A 15,576-nucleotide genomic window follows, 5' to 3' on the forward strand; every position below is an offset into this window, starting at 1 on the left:
ACCACCACCCGTGGGCCCCTGGCTGGTGTCATCCGTGGGTGCCCACAGCTCCGCAGAGCACGGCGTCTCCCTGTGTCGCCAGGCTGGGAGGCGCAGGGATGCCCACGGGGACGCCGGGACGCGCCGGTTCCCAGCCCCCGGGCGCCGCCCCGAGTTGCGCATCTCCCCGCGGGAAAGCGAACACGCGTGGGCCGCTCCCGACGCCCTTTCGTCTATATAAGGCCGGGAGCGCCGTCCCGCCGCCCCGGCCCCGCGGCCCCGGCCCGCCGCATTCTTCTGCCTTGTATGGGCCGGGCCGGGCTGGGGCGGGGCCGGGCCGGGCCGGGGCGGGCGGCACCGCCCCGGGCCCCCGCTGCCCGCCCGCCCCTAGGGCCGCGCCGCGGGCCGGGCCCCGGCAGAGCAACGCCGGCCGCCCCGCAGCTCCCCCGCTCCGGTCCAGGTGAGACGGCTCCGCCGGGGTCCCGGCCCCGCCGCTCCCCGGTCCGCCGGACGGCACGGGAACCGAGCGGCCACGGGGAGCGACCGGCACGGGAGGGATGGGGCAGCCCCGGCGGGATGGGAGGGACCGGGCGGGATGGACCGGGGCAGCCCCGGTGGGGTGCGATGGATGGAGCCGGGGCAGCCCCCAGGGACCGGGCGGGATGGACCGGGGCAGCCCCGGTGGGGTGCGATGGATGGAGCCGGGGCAGCCCCCACAGGGACCGGGCGGGATGGACCGGGGCAGCCCCGACGGGGCGGGCTGGAGCCGGGGGCAGCTCGGGGGGGGGGAAGCGGCAGGACGGGAGGGGACGGGAGGGAGCAGCCCCCGGCCGCCCCGCCGTGCTGCGGTGCCGGAGCTGGTGCTGGGGTCAGCCCTGGGGAGGGGGCGGCACAGCGGTAGCAGAGGCCCCGGTGGGTCCCTGCCAGACACCGCTCTGCCCGGGGAGGCCTCTCCGGGGCCCGGCAGGGATGTCCCGGCTAGGGGAGGCAAGGATCGGTCTTGAGCAAAGCGTTTGGTATCTGTCTGCAATGACTTGGAGCTGGGACATCCCGGCTTCCCTGGGATGGCAGTGGCGCAAGAGCAGATCGTGCAGCCCATGGCTTCACCCGCCTCCTGGTTTATGAGAGCTGTTCCTGTCTGGAACATCTGCTTTTCCCCCCAAGTCTTTTTGCTGACGGCCAGAGCCAAGATCCAGCTGCATGCTTGATGCTCCAGAGATCTCCCCAGTGACCTGTGAGCAACTTCAGGCAATAAACTGTTGTAAGGCAGAAAAGCTTTATTTAGCTCGTTTCCCTCAGTCTTAAACACAGAGGAATGCTGTGTTTTGTTTAGCCTTGCCCATGAAAACTTGAGATCCTCTTGGCTTTCCTCCCCGCGTGCCCTTTTGGTACAAAATGTTACGACTGTGATAAAAGACAGGGAGGCTCTAAAACATGGATGTGTAGGAGAAGGCAAGAGCCGAAGCAGCATTCTTTGGAGCGGAACATCCCCAAGTGTCAACAACCACTGCCGCTGACCAAAGATGGTTGGGTTTCTTCAGTCACTTGAATTTTTTTCCTTTCGTCCCTGGCAGGCTCTGTGCGGCTGTAGGAGGAGTTTGTGGTCACCTCCCCCTCTGAGGCGCTGCGGCCAGATTCCCTCTCGGAGGTGAGCTCCTTAATTCTCCTGGGAAAATATCAAACCCAGTGCAGGGCGTGTTACGCTGGTGGTCCAAGGCCATGAAGACCTTCTGCCCCATGGTTCTGTTTTCCAGCCTCGCCGGGCATCAGAAGGGCGCTGGGTGCTGGGTCTTTTGGGGTGATGGTGTCTGCGCACGGTCTTCTTGTGGTGGCCACAGGAGTTGCGCTTTGGAAGGGTTTGTGTGTGACACATGGGCACGGTGAGGTCCTTGTCCCCTGAACTTGGTGGGAAGGAGCTAGCCCAGAAACTGTCTGCCGAGCTGCACATGAGCCTGGCCGGGTCCCCGGTGTGCGGTGGGAGCTGAAGGAGGGCTGGGATGAACTCCGTGTCGGGGGCTGTGGCACACTTGGCTCTGGCTCCCTGATGCTGCCCTGCTCTTTCCTGTCCGCACATGAAACGTGCTCGCCGGCTTCAGTGCTGGTGGCTGCGGTTGGTCTGGGGACACAGCCCAGGGCTCGGGTTCTGCTTTCCCCTCACCTCCAAACTCCCTTTCCCACATCCACCTCTAATAAGGCCAAAAAAGGAGCAGAACGGCAGCCTGCCTCCGTTCCTGCAGCACCGAGTGGGACGAGGCTCCTCCCGCAGCTGCCGGTGCCTCTGGCCGGCAGAGCGGCTTCCCTGGCACCCCTTGGCAGCGGGGACGGAGCTGAGCAATGCCACATCCCGAGGGCATCCTGTGCAGGGCTGTGCTGGAGGAAAGGCAGGGAAGATGAGCTGCTCCCTGCTCACTCCTCCAGCGCACGACAACCTGGTCCGGGTGTCCCGCTGGCTCCGGAGGCGGGATGCTCGCTCCTGGGCAGTCCTGGTGCTGGGAGAAGTGCCTGGCAGACAGCAAAGCTTTACGGGTGGAAGGATGCCCCGGCTGCAGCCGCTGCCCTGCAGCCTCCTGTGCCGGTGTGGGATGCCGCAAGGCGTCACCCACGCTGGCCCCTGTGCCGCCCTGGGAGGAGGGACGGGAACTGCTGCCTGCGCTGGCCTGGACCCCTGTGGCGCTGTAATGTGTCGAGCTGTGGCTGGCTGTGCGTTGTGGAGGGCCAGCGCTTGCCTGCCAGTAAACACAGCTGTGTGGTGGCTTGCCGGTGCTAGCAGCTAATTTTAGGGAGAGCCGTTGGGCAGAAATTTAACCACAGTCCCTCCAAGGGGCCTTCGTTCACCCTGCGGGGCTGTCCTCTGGGGCAGCCCGGGCTGATTGAATCGCATTTTCCCTACCCTGACCAAAAGCATCCAGCAGATGCACATCGTGCATCTTGCTGCTGGGTTCTCGTGGTGGAGAGGAGCTTGCCGTGAGCAGGAGCTGATGTCCCTCCCGGCTGTGCTGGAGATCGCGGGGCAGCCCCACGCCATGCCGGAGCCTCACGGCACTTTTAGAGGTGGCTCCTGCAGTTGCATGGACGGCTCTGGAGGAGCCACCCTTGGGGAACCCATAGCAGCACATCCTGGGTGATCGGAGCTTCTGAGTACGCGGGAACCCCCCAGGGCCTGGGGACAGGCTGCTGCCACCGCAAGGGGAGCTGGCCCGTCCCTTCCCTGCCCGGGCACCCCTCCTTGGTGCCAGCCAGACCTGCCACAAGCCCGCTCATCCTGCTGGCCCAGCAGCAGCTCCCGCTGCTTTATTTTTCAGCTGGGACAGTGAGCTGGAGCAGCACGGGAGAAGTTGCGGGGTAGGGAAGGGTGGAAGCGGGCAGGAGGGAGGGGGACGGTGACGGGATGGGGGCCGCCTGCCCTGGCAGCGCTGCGGTGTCCCTTTGCCTTATCCCACCCTCCCCAGCACCGTCAGGAAGCAGCACCAGGATGGAGTTGCTCGTTCGGTTTTTACCAAGGAGGAAACACATGGCGGTTTATTTTTCTGATAACTGGGTCTTTGATCCTTCTCTTTAAAACTAAACTGTTTTCTGTACTAACTTAGGAATTTTTTAAGCCAGCCTCGTGGCCCCTTGGGTCTGACTCTCAGGCGGGGAAGGCACAAGCCCAGTGGCGCAGGAGGCAGGGAGATCGTCTCGGCAGGAGCGGTGACAGAAAGATGAGCAAATAAGGGCAGCTGGTGATGGGGCGAGTGTGGTGACCAGATCGGCACATGGCTTTGGTGCCGGGCCGGCTGGGGTCTCACCCCCACACCGGCCTCCTCAGCGCTGCTGCCTGCGACCGGCAGCTCCTGGGCTGGGGCAGCGCTGGGCTGGGGCTTTCAGCGGGGGGTGGCAGGGCAGGACCAGGCTCCGTGGGTTTCCTTCTTGCCGAGGAGGAAGCCGGGGGTTTGGTGGCTGCACCAGTTGGCTCAGCTGAGTCTACCCCAGCGTGCAGGGCATCATGGCCAGACACTCCCTGAAACAGCCTGGGCATTGGGATTTTGGGAATCCTGGAAAGCACGGGCTCGAAGACCAGGGGAGCGTGGCTGTCGAGCCCCCGTGCAGAGCACGGATCACCCCCGTTGAGTCACGCCTCGCTGCAAATCACTTCTGTCTCATGCAAGAGGCACCTTTCCCCACACTCACCCAAAAAAGTCTCTTCCCAAGTCCCAGCCAGCCCCAGAGGTCTGCTAACAGCAGAAACAGCATGATTAGGAGATGACCAGGCCGAGCTGGACCTTGGGACCAAGCATCTTTCCAGGGCATAGTTTGGATCAAACAGCAAAACCACGTGCTGCCAAAATCGCACTTAATCCCCCTAACGAGAACCATCTCTCTGGAGAGGGTGCCAAGCCGCGCTTCTGCTGCTGGTCACAGCTGGGGCAGGGTAAATATTTGGATAATATTAATTCATGTGGTGAGAGCAAAACTCCTGCTTATTTCTCTAATCTTCTGCTAATAATTCTGCTAATAATTCGGTGTGTTTTGAAAGCCGAGCCCAGTGCCGTGGGCCAGCGGCAGAGCTTTTATTGCTGGCTCTGGCCCGGCACAGCGAAGTTGTGGTCCCCACGCCGCTGCCGGGGGGATGGTGACGGGTGGGCAGCGCGTGCCGGCCTCGAGCAGTGCACGCAGGAGGAGGCTGTCCCGTTGCAAAGAGCTTTACGGTGCAGCAGTGCCGCAGGAAGAGATGGGCTGGGGGGGGTGAGACCTCCAGCCGTGGGCATGGCTGGGCTCTCCAGTCCTGCCGCTCTCCTCTGCTGGCTGGTGACAAACGTCTCTTTCCTGGTGGGCACTGGGAAAGGACCAGGCGTCTGGGGGCTGGCGGGGTGATTTGATGGCTGCTGTCAGGCGCTGGGCAGCTCAGGGCAGCACGAGGGAGGGGGCTGGGGGCTGAGGGTTTCCATCCCAGTGCCTGCAGCCACCAAGGCTCGTGGGGGACGAGGGGGGGACTGGCTCCTGGGGGACATGGAGCGTGTCCCCTGCAGATGAAGGGCCCAGCTTGGACTCGGCGGGTGCTGCCAGGCTCCCTGGTGTGGTGCACCGGTCCTGCACTGGGAGGGGAGTGGGTGTCGGGGTCAGGGGAGAAGCCCCCTGCCCTCGCTGAGCTTGGCTGAGCACCACGGTACCGGGCAGCCCTGCCAGCACTGACACCGCGGCTGGGATTTGGCACTTACCGGGACGTTCTGCCGGTGCAGCCCAGCTAGGGGAGCCTGGGGACCGCAGCAGGGTGGGGACCCGGCTGGTGGCTGCTCCAGCCCCCACCTCTGCCACCCCTTGAAAGAGGGGTAGCAGGAGGAGAGGGAAAGAGCCAGAAAGCAGGTATGGTCTGGGGAGGGCTGGCAGGAGCCGTGCGGGCGCAGAGGGCTGTTTGCTCTGCCCTAGGCCTTGCCAGCGCCGGGGTCCCGCAGGGAGGGATGCTCCCCAAGGCCCTGCGGCCCCCCCGGCTGCCTCAGCTGGGAAGCAGATCCTGGAGCATCACGTCCAGGGCGGCCGGGCCAGGCAGGCATGGTTGCTGGCATGCAGCTCTCTGGTGGTGCTGCTCTGTGCTGCTTCATGCGACGTGATGCGGCTCCTTAACCGCTCCGTGGCCCCTGCCAGAGCAGGCAGGAACCCAGGCAGCCACGCTGCCCACCGTGGCACGGAGCACACCGCAGAGCAGAGCAGTAATACTCTGCTCTTCCCCCACAGTTTTAATTCATAATCCATTAATTTAACATTGCCCCCCACCCCAGCTGCTCCCCATGCCAGACACTGACCCAGATAGGGAAACTGAGGCACGGGCCTGCATGTGAGGGAGAAATATCTGTGGCAGAGCCACAAGGGCTCTGAGCAGCATCTCTCCCTTGGACTGACCTGGCCCCAGACTCTCCTGCAGGGCCGTGCTGACCTGGTAGCTGGCACTGTCCCTCTGCCAGGCTGGTCTTTGCTGGCATCTTGCTGAGTTGTGCTTGGCAGGGTTTGACTGGGAGAGGTCTGAGCATCCTCCTCTTGGGCAACATGGGTGGTCGCTGGGGGTGCTGAGCAGCCCGTACGGATCCCGTTTGGGTCCCCAGCACCCACAGTACAGGGTCTTTTAAATACTGACTGCATCCTTCAGCCTGGCAGTGTGGGGGGATATCACCAAACCCCTGCTTGGAGGCTCCGCAGGGGCTCGGGTACCATCCTGGAGTGGGAATGGGTGCTCTGCTCCAGCCTGGCTCTGCTGGGTGCTCTGTACGGGTGGGGGGCAGGGCGCCCCTTTGAAAGACCAGGTTTTCCTGCCCTGGTCCTGCCTCGGTCGTGTTTGGGGTCCGTGTGGTCCCTTTGCCATTCCCTGTGGGACACGCATTGCCCCAGCCGTGTCCCCAGAGGAGTGTCCATCCCACTGCTGTCCCCCTCTTTGCCCCTCCGGGCTGTTCCCTTCTCCTGGCATTCATTACCTCCAACAACAGCACCAGTCCTCAGCGCCCCGCAGTCCTGGCATTGCCGGACTGCTCTCCCCCGGCCCCGCAGGGGCTCTGCAGCCCCCAGCAGCCCCCCAGCCCTCCCTTCCGTCCACGGCCGGGCCCTTCCCGTGGGCTCCCCAAGCAGAGCGGGGAGGGAGGCGGCGAGCGGCCTTTGGCCGGGCCGGACCCTGCGGTGGCGGGAGATGGGATGGACGGAGGGGGAAGGGAGGCAGCGGTATGTGAGGAATGTGCCCGGAGCAGATAACCCCTTCCCGCTGGGTGCTGGGTGCTGTGCCGAGCCCACCTCCTGCGGACCTGGCTGGGGGCTGCTTTTGGGCAGTGAAATGGAGGATGTCGGGGAGAGCCATCGCCCCGGGAGCTGGGCTGAGGAGGGCCCTGCCAGAGGAGGAGGGCAGGCCTGGGGGGGCACCCGTCCCCATGGGCCCCCGGGACTGATGGCAGCGGGGGGATGCTGGGTGCTGGGCTCGGCACCTCTCCCTGTGCCCGGGGCGCAAAGGAAACAAGGCAGCAAGCGTGTTGGGGGGTTTGGGGGCCGAGGGAGCTGGCAGGAGCCCTGCCTGCAGCCCGGGGGGCCAGCCCTGGGGAAGGGGTGCCGGTGAGCACTGCCTGCGCTTGTGACTTCCCAGAGGACTCCCTGGAGCCTGTGTCTCGCCTGTCCCCGTGTCTGACCCTGCAACCGCCTTATCTCACTGTTGCCAAACTGTGTGGCAGTCAGGGAAACTGAGGCATGGGACCGGAGGTGCCAGGAGTTGTGTGTCCCTGCCTCTGCTCTGCCTGCCCCCCGCCCTCCTGACGCTCCTGCCTGCTGCCCTGCTCCTAGGTACCACCCCAGCTGCCAAGATGTCCAGCAAACGTGCCAAAGCCAAGACCACCAAGAAGCGCCCGCAGCGCGCCACCTCCAACGTCTTCGCCATGTTCGACCAGTCGCAGATCCAGGAGTTCAAGGAAGCCTTCAACATGATCGACCAGAACCGCGACGGCTTCATTGACAAGGAGGATCTGCACGACATGCTGGCTTCCCTCGGTGAGCAGATCCCGCCCTTGTCCCTCCACGTGTCCCTCAGCCCCTCTGCCCTCAACACCTCCTCGGCAAGCGGGGATTGCCGCTGGGGGCCTCACGCCCGTGGTTAAAGATCAGCTTTGGTGGGATGCCATTGAGGCACAGCCCTCCCGCTTTGGGCCAGCCCGATGCTGGCTGCAAAATCGGGGGGGGGGAGGAATTTCTCTACTGGCACCAGTTGCCTGTAGAAGGTGGGTTTGTGGAGGCACCCAAGGGCAGCAGCTTGGTGTGTTGCTCTTACAGCCGTGCTCACTAGAAGGGAAGAGACCCTTGGGGTAGGAGCAACCACCAGCCGCAGCCATTGTGTATTTGAGTGGTCTCACCTCAGAATATCACCTGGGGTCATCCCCTGTGGGACAAAGCCCTGCCATTGCTCTCAGCCTGGGTGACAGAAGAGGCCGGTCCCTGTGCCGACATGATACCTCAGCTAGTCGAGACTTGCAGGTCTGGCCGCGCTTCCCACCCAGCGCCCTTTCTCCTTCGCTCCAAGCCACGGCTCCCACCTCCCGCTCCCTGCGGGACCTCCACGGCGCCTCAGGAGGTCTGTCAATGATTGACCTGGCAGCCAAACCTGTTCTGGAGGTCCTGCCCGGCTGGGGGGGGAGGGACCTGCCTCCTCCCCGTGACCGTAGGTCTGGGAGCAGAGAGGGGCCGGGTGCTGGGGACACACGGACCTCAGCAGAGGAGGTTAGACCATCCCTGGTGCACCCGTGCAGGATTGGTGCCAGGGAGCACGAGGGTCCCGTGGGGACATCGCTGCCCCTCTCCTCGGGTGGTGCTGGGCGTCAGCTGCCAGGGGAACGGGGCAAAGCCGTGGGTTCAGTTCCCAGGAACCGCCAGGTGAATTCCTGCACCTCCCTCGAGGCTGAGCCTGCCAGAGCTTGGTTACAGGTGGCCTCCGGCATGGATTAAAGCATGGGGAGAGATGCCGAGGGGGGGAGCACTGGGCACCGTGGAAACGCCCTTCCACGGTGGGGTGGGTGAACGTGGGCCAGCAAATTCATTTGCAGGGACAAACCCTGGCCAGCTGGGTGCATGGGCTGCCCTCGGGGATGGGTGCTGGAGGGACGCAGGGCCCTGTACTCACACCCTTGCCTGTGTCCGGCAGGGAAGAACCCCACCGACGAGTACCTGGAGGGCATGATGAGCGAGGCGCCAGGGCCCATCAACTTCACCATGTTCCTCACCATGTTTGGGGAGAAGCTGAATGGCACCGACCCGGAGGATGTCATCCGCAACGCCTTCGCCTGCTTCGACGAGGAGGCGTCAGGTACAGGCACTGCCTGCACAGCCCCGTGCTGCCAGCCTGGGCGCTTTGCCCCTCGGACACGCAGCCAGGATGAGGGCTGCGGCCAAGTCCTTGGGGACAGTCCCCAAGCAGCTCCGGAGTGGGAGAGCTGGGCAGGGGTGTCTTCAGGAGCGGTGGGGAAGGTCCTGCCGCTCAGCCCTCCCACAGTGTCCCCCACTAACGCCACCCCCTGCCATCCCTGCAGGCTTCATTCACGAGGACCATCTGCGTGAGCTGCTGACCACCATGGGAGACAGGTTCACCGATGAGGAGGTGGATGAGATGTACCGGGAGGCGCCCATCGACAAGAAGGGCAACTTCAACTATGTGGAGTTCACCCGCATCCTGAAGCATGGGGCCAAGGACAAGGACGATTAGAGCCCGGGGTCACTGGCCCCCTCTGCCTCCTCCTGCACACGCCCCCCGCCCCTCGGCCCCCTTGCTGCCCCACAGCAGGCTCCCCCCATGGAAAACACCTCCCAGGACCAGCACCCTGCATCGAGTCACACTCGGAGGGGAAGAGCTCCCGTCACTGCATCGCTGTGTGCCCATCCATCAGCCCCAGACCTCCCCTCCCACCCATTGCCTCTCCCACCCACAGGCTCGCCCCGCTGGGCCCCCAGCCTGGCTGTGACCCCCCCCCAAGCAGCCGTTGACCCCCTTGAAGCCACCATGCTGCTGGTCCCTCCGGCTGGGGCAGGCATCCCGGGCGAGCGCTGGCCTGCGGGGATTTTGGCTGGCTTGAGTCTGAGCGATCCCCGTCTTGGGGCCATAGCACGGAGAGAAATCATCTCTCCCCTCTCCTCCTGCACTCCCCTCCTTCATGAAAGAAAACCCGCTTTGTTTCCGCCCTGGCTGTTTTATGGCTTTAGAGCCTGTGATGTGAGGGATTCGGGAAGCCGAAGCGGCGTATAAAACCTGATGGGTGTGATACGGAGACGTGCTGTGTGTGGCTCCCTGTGGACCGGCACCAAGCCATGCCGTGCCGTGCCACGCTGCCTGCCTGGTGGATTTGGGCACTGCATCTCCCCACCTTGCTGCCGTTGCCGGCTGCGGCCCCTTCCAGTGGGGTGGCCTGTTTTCGAAGCCAGATCGCTCCCAACCTGCGTAAAATCAGCTTGAGCATATTGTCCAGCTGTGCTGATGGGGTGAGGGCTGCACTGCTCTGCCCCCATGGTGGGGGGCTGACATAACCCTGGCAAGCTGCTGGGCACACGCCCCCCATCAGCTGGTTCAGGGTCCCAGGGGCTCGGTCACCCTTTTGCGTCACCCTGAGCGGGCAGGGGTGGGGGGAAGAGACAGGGAGAGCAAGAAATGGGGAGAGGGGGTTGTCCCCTCGGTTTGGTTATTTATCACCACCCTGGCAAGGGTGTGGGAGAGTGGGAGGCTCCCACCTTGCAAAGCTGCTGTCTTAAGTGCTGCTTGAAGTCAGCCCTTCTCCCTGCCCTGGAAGGAAGAGTTTCCCGCATTTCTTTATTTAAAATGGGGGAAAATGTGACAATGAACCCACAGAACCTGGCAAGGGCACAGCGCGTGCCGGAGATGCTCCCAGCACCCTGGGAAAACTTGGACGGGGTCTGTGGGAGCTCCATGCGCACGTGCTGGTGGGATCCGAGAGGTCAGCAACCCCATCCATGCTCAGAGACCTGCCAGGCCCCAGGAGATGCTCTCACCTGGGAGATGACCCATGGTTTAACAGCTCCTCCTTGGTCTCAGTGATTCTATTTCCCAGGCTCCGCCAACACAAGGAGAGATGAACTAAATTATCAGGGGGACAGATGTGAAAGGCTGAAAACGTGCTCTCCCAGGGAGCTCCCCAGGGTCATGACTTGCTCTGCAGCAACAGCCCCGAGCCAGCCCATCTCCAGGCTTGCAGATGCCAAGCTCCTTCCCTAATTCCCTGCTCTACCAGGGAAAAAAACTAAAGTTCTCCCACTTCCAGAGCAAAGTCCCAGGCCTGAAGGCTGCCGGATGGCAGGATGCTTTTTAAAACCCCCTTCGCTGGGACGCACACCAAAGTGAATGTCCCACAGATGTCACTTTGGGGCAGACAGGTTGATGCTGGAGATAAACCAAGTGGTGAGGGAAAGGACCTCTGGCTTCTGCAAGGTCTCTGCAAACTGTCTTGTGGAGGCAGCTGCATCCAGGAGCGATGTTCAGCCCCACTGACCCCCAAAGGATCCGCTTCTGTGACCAGCACGGGTTCTTGCAGTGTTGGGAGAGGGATGGACTTGGTGGATGGCCACCACCAGCTGCAGGCACTGCTGGCCCCGGGCAGAGAGCTGCCAGATGCTCCAGCGTGGGGCTTTCAGAAGCACTGTCTCAAGCAGCTACTAAAGCTGCTGGGCCTGAGCTGGCCCCTGCACTGGCATGGCCGTGGTTACACCGCAGGACTCTGGGGAGAGGGCATCCTGCAACCCTGATGCCAGCAAAGCAGAGGAGCCCTGTTAGTGGACACTGGGGTACTTACGGGAAGAGTAAATATGGCCCTTGCGGAAGGGAGTCCTGCCTCCCCCACCTCCTGGGGCTTGTCGCAGGTGGATCAAGAACTTATTTGGGTGGCAGAGATGGAGCTGTCTTGCAGGACTTCAGAGGCTGAGTGGAAAGCACCGAAATGCAGGTGCAGTCGTAGGTGGGTTGATGGAAAGTGAAGCACGTGGGGAAGATCAATCCTCAGTTCACAGGTGAGACAGCAGGCTCCAAGTGCCCCAAGACAGCCCCAAGGAAGGTCAGAGCTCAGCGGCTGTCGAAATCCAGAAAAAAAGGAAAAAGAAAATCACATGCTAGGAATTACTAGGAAAAGAAAGGAGATTAAAAGGGAGATCACTGTTCGGCCAGTGCCTAGGTCCTTTTATTGCCCACACCTCGAATATAGAAAAAAGAGGTAGAGCCAAAGTGGAAGCGTCCTGAGCAGGGCAGCCGGGAGGTTTGGCAGCACGGACCAGTCCCACCCCAGCCAGGAGCCCAGGAGACATGCCAGTTCCTCCAGCAATGCTCAGAGCACTTTCTACACTTCATTATTTTTTCTCAGTCCTGGTACTAACTGAGCCCCTTCCCCTGGTTTTGCTGGGCTGTTGGCTTCCCGGCTTTCCCAGCAGTGCAGAGGCCGGAGGGCAGCCTGTCCGATCACATTGGCTCACATCGTCCATCAGCTGATGCTCTTGGGAGGCCCCTGGTGCCACCAACAAAAGCAGATGGGGCAGCTCTGTGCTGTGCGTTCCCCAAAACCACTTCATCCACTTTGGTCAACCCCTTCATCCAAAGAGGGAGGAAGAAACATCAGCAAACCCCCAAAGTGTTTGCGCCCATGTGAACCTCCTGAAGTTCAGCAAGGCCAAGTGTAAGGTCCTGCACCTGGGTTGGGGCAACCCCCAGTACCAGCACAGACCGGGGGACGGGGGGGTTGAGAGCAGCCCTGCGGAGCAGGACTTGGGGGCACTGGTGGGTGACAAACTGGACATGAGCCAGCAATGTGCGCTGGCAGCCCAGAAAGTCAACCGTGTCCTGGGCGGCACAAGAACCGTGGCCAGCAGGTCGACCTGACCTGACTCCGTCATTTCAAAGGTATTAAATTGCACCAAAATAAAACTAGACATTTAATTTCAGAAGTATTTGCTTGGGGCAGGGGGCACCGAGTTAAGATAATAACCATCCTTTTGGGTCAATCTAAAAGAGCTGCTCACAGTGGAAATATGTTTCCTGATGTTCAGAAGGACCCTCCTGTGTTCCAGTTTGTGCCCACAGCTGCTGGCCCTGGCCCTGGGCACCACTAAGAAGAACCTGGCTCCGTCCTCTCCGCGCCCTCGCTCCAGGTATTTATTCGCACTGGTGAGATCCCCTGAGCCCGCTCTGCTCCAGGCTGAACAGTCCCAGCTCCCTCAGCCTCTCCTCGTGGCAGAGATGCTCCAGTCCCTTCATCACCTCCATGGCCCTTCGCTGGACTCTCTCCAGTACGTCCCTGTCTCTGGTACTGGGGAGCCCAGTGCTGGCCCCAGCACTCCAGGGGTGGCCCCACCGGTGCTGAGGGGAAGGACTCTCTCCTGCTGGCCGTACTTGGCCTAAGGCAGCCCAGGACCACCGGCACTCTTTGCTGCAAGAGCAGATGGTTGGCTCATGGTCAACTCGTGTGCCCACCAGGACGCCCAGGACCTTTCTCACTGAGCTTTAGCTTCCCAGCTGGGTGGCCCCAGCACATCGTGGTGAATGAGGCTGATCCTCCCCAGGGGCAGAACTTTGCACTTCTCCTCGTTGAACTTCATGAGGTTCCCGTTGGCCCATTTCTTCAGCTCTTGCTCCTGCTCTTACACGCAGCCTGGCTGGTGGCCCAGGAGCAGCCCTGGGTGCTCTGGGTAGCAGCTCCTGGTGTGTCGGCTACTCCCATGGGAATTATTCCTTCCTTTAGCCTCAACAAGAGCTGTCCATGCAGCCCAGGGAGCCTTCCTCCAAACCATGACCCAAAAGTGTCATTCTCCAGCACTCTGAGCTCCATTCTGATGCCTCCAGAGCACCACAGCTCCTCTTTCCATGTCCAGTGACGCAGCTGGGGGAATATCAGAGAGACAAGGGATACGGCAGTACCCACTGAGAGAGAGGGTCTGCCCGGCCCTGCGGTCTCCAGGAAGGGCAACAGGAATGGCAGAGCTGCCCCGGGAAGGGGCAGGAGGAGATGGAGGGGCCGTGGAGCCCAAGCATGGGGCTCCGGCGCTGGAGCCGGGCAGTGCCCCGCGGTGCTGGGGGTGGTGAAGCAGATCGTGCTGCAGCTGACTTGGGCTGAGCCCTGCACCGTGGCACGAACAGTCGGGCACTGGGTGTTTTCGCGACATTGCTTGTTCCTGTCAGTGCCCGGCCGGCACACACCAGCCCTTACTGGCACTCTAACGCGACGTCGGTCCCTTGCCGCGCAGGCGGTGATCGCTTTGAAACCCGCCTTTAAGGCTCTGCAGGAGATAGTGCAGGAGGACACCAGCCCGGGGTCCCACTCCATCCCTCAGCAGGGGAAGGATGAACCCAACTAATTAACACCACCGCGACTCCAGCCCGAGGCCATCGCGCCTTGGCTCGTGCCGAGCAAAGGCTGGCTGTTAACCAGTAAACCAGCCCTGTCAACACGGCTCCAGGACCAGTCCTACTGGGGGAGGCGGGTGGCCCTGAGCAGGGAGTGGGACCCCAGAGCTGGAGAGCCAGGGCCGGGCCCCCAGCACAGGGCTGCAGCCAACAGCCCACACCGCCGGCCACAAATCCAACTTTCCTCCCCAAAAAATCCAGATTCACTATCAGAGGGTGGGCAAAGGATGGAATCCTGCCGGGGACTTGTCAACGCCCTCCGAGGCTGCCCCGGGTTTGCAGCATCCCCCTTCGGGCTCTTGCTGGCTGATTGTTTTTCAAATGGCTGAAGTTTAATAGTATTATCATGTCAATGGGCCTGGCCAGACTCTGCAGGGCTGGACAAGCCCCAGTGCGAGCAGCCGGGGAGATGCCCCAGAGCCCCAGCCCAGAGCCCCAGCCCTGGCCCCTCGCCCCACAAGGCTCCGAATTCCCCGTCAGCTGGGAGGGAGCCCCCCGGCTCCTGCTCCGGGCTGGGTTTGCCCAGGGATTTTGGCTCCCCAGATGCTGCACTCGGGCACCCAGCGGGATTTTTCCAAAGCTGCTTCCACATTGCCGGTACCTGCAGCCCAGGGAGCGCGGGAGGGCTCGTGGCCCAGGGACCGTTTCCTGATTGCGCCAATTAGGCAGGAGATTAATAAAGCTTCTTTCAAAGGAGGGGAGCAAAAGCAGAGTGCTGGAAAGGACAGTCCTGCCTGGGCACGGCGGCTGACACGGAACCGGGGGGTGGCCGGGGGGGCTGTGCAGTGTCACCCACCGGGAACGGGCTGGACGCCTGGGCAGGGAGCGGAGCGGGCAGGAGGGAGCCTTGTGAGCGAGGGCTGGGGCAGGGGATGCACCGTGCACTGGTACGAACGTGCAGCGGACGGGATTTGCAGCCAGGGCTGGCCCCACACCTCGCCTGTGGTTCACCAGCTCACACTGCATTTGCATTAATGGAGCAATAGCAATTTGGGGGTACGGTTTCACTCAGGACGTTGAAGATTTAGCAGCAATTAAACAAATGCTTTAAGGAATTCTTTTTTGCAATTTAATCCTGTATTGCACCACGCAATCTGCTTTGCACAGACCAAAAACCTACCATAAAATAAGGTTTTTTGCAGCCTTTCTCAATACCTGAACAAATACCCATCTTTTTTTCCCTGCAACCAGAAAAGAGGGGAGGGAGAGGAGCTGCAGCACAGCCTGCAAAGGTGGTGGAGCCTGGGAGGGGAGAGCTGCTGCACCCGGGTGCCATCAAACACCCGCTGCAAACAAGCTCTGCGTGGAGAAAGGCAGAGGACCTGGTGACCCTCGGGGCTGCTGTGCCCCACGAACGCACAGGTCCCTGGGGGATGCACACACGCATGCTGTGCCTGCCTTGGCAAGGATGAGCGTGGACATCCCCAAGAGGGGAGGTCTCTCTGCTGGCACCCCTCTGGGCTGGCTGCTGGATGGGGGGATCATCTTGGCTTCCCGCAGCAGCACCTTCTCCATCACATGAGCTGGAAGGGATCAGGCTGCGTTTCTCATCGTGTCACTGTACAGCCCCGAGGGTGCCCAGAGCAGCTCTGCTCTCTGTGGTTCCCACCAAGGCAGGGTGGATGCGTCCCCTTCCGGGCTCGGCGCTGCTCACCTGCCTGTCCTGAGCATCTGGCAGAGGGTGAAGGTGTGACCCAATGCCGCATCACAGAAAG

At 62.2% G+C, this 15,576-nt stretch overlaps 1 protein-coding gene across 1 annotated transcript; it reads left to right on the forward strand.

Moving 5' to 3' along the window:
* The first annotated feature begins 298 nt into the window (after positions 1-298).
* On the forward strand, positions 299-9,734 carry MYL9 (myosin light chain 9). The gene is made up of 5 exons (XM_075768305.1): positions 299-439; positions 1,554-1,627; positions 7,270-7,473; positions 8,618-8,779; positions 9,003-9,734. Exons 3-5 carry the CDS (start codon positions 7,290-7,292, stop codon positions 9,173-9,175), a joined length of 519 nt encoding a protein of 172 aa, XP_075624420.1. The 5' UTR covers positions 299-439; positions 1,554-1,627; positions 7,270-7,289; the 3' UTR covers positions 9,176-9,734.
* The last annotated feature ends 5,842 nt before the right edge of the window (positions 9,735-15,576 follow it).

This window comes from Balearica regulorum, chromosome 16, assembly GCF_011004875.1.
Source record: "Balearica regulorum gibbericeps isolate bBalReg1 chromosome 16, bBalReg1.pri, whole genome shotgun sequence".
NCBI lineage: Eukaryota > Metazoa > Chordata > Aves > Gruiformes > Gruidae > Balearica > Balearica regulorum.

Bases quoted from the DNA above. Each gene is read 5' to 3' on its own strand.
- MYL9 (XM_075768305.1), top strand. From the start codon at position 7,290: ATGTCCAGCAAACGTGCCAAAGCCAAGACCACCAAGAAGCGCCCGCAG. The intron at 7,474-8,617 runs GTGAGCAGATCC...TGTGTCCGGCAG, and splicing joins CGACATGCTGGCTTCCCTCG to GGAAGAACCCCACCGACGAG. The intron at 8,780-9,002 runs GTACAGGCACTG...CCATCCCTGCAG, and splicing joins CTTCGACGAGGAGGCGTCAG to GCTTCATTCACGAGGACCAT.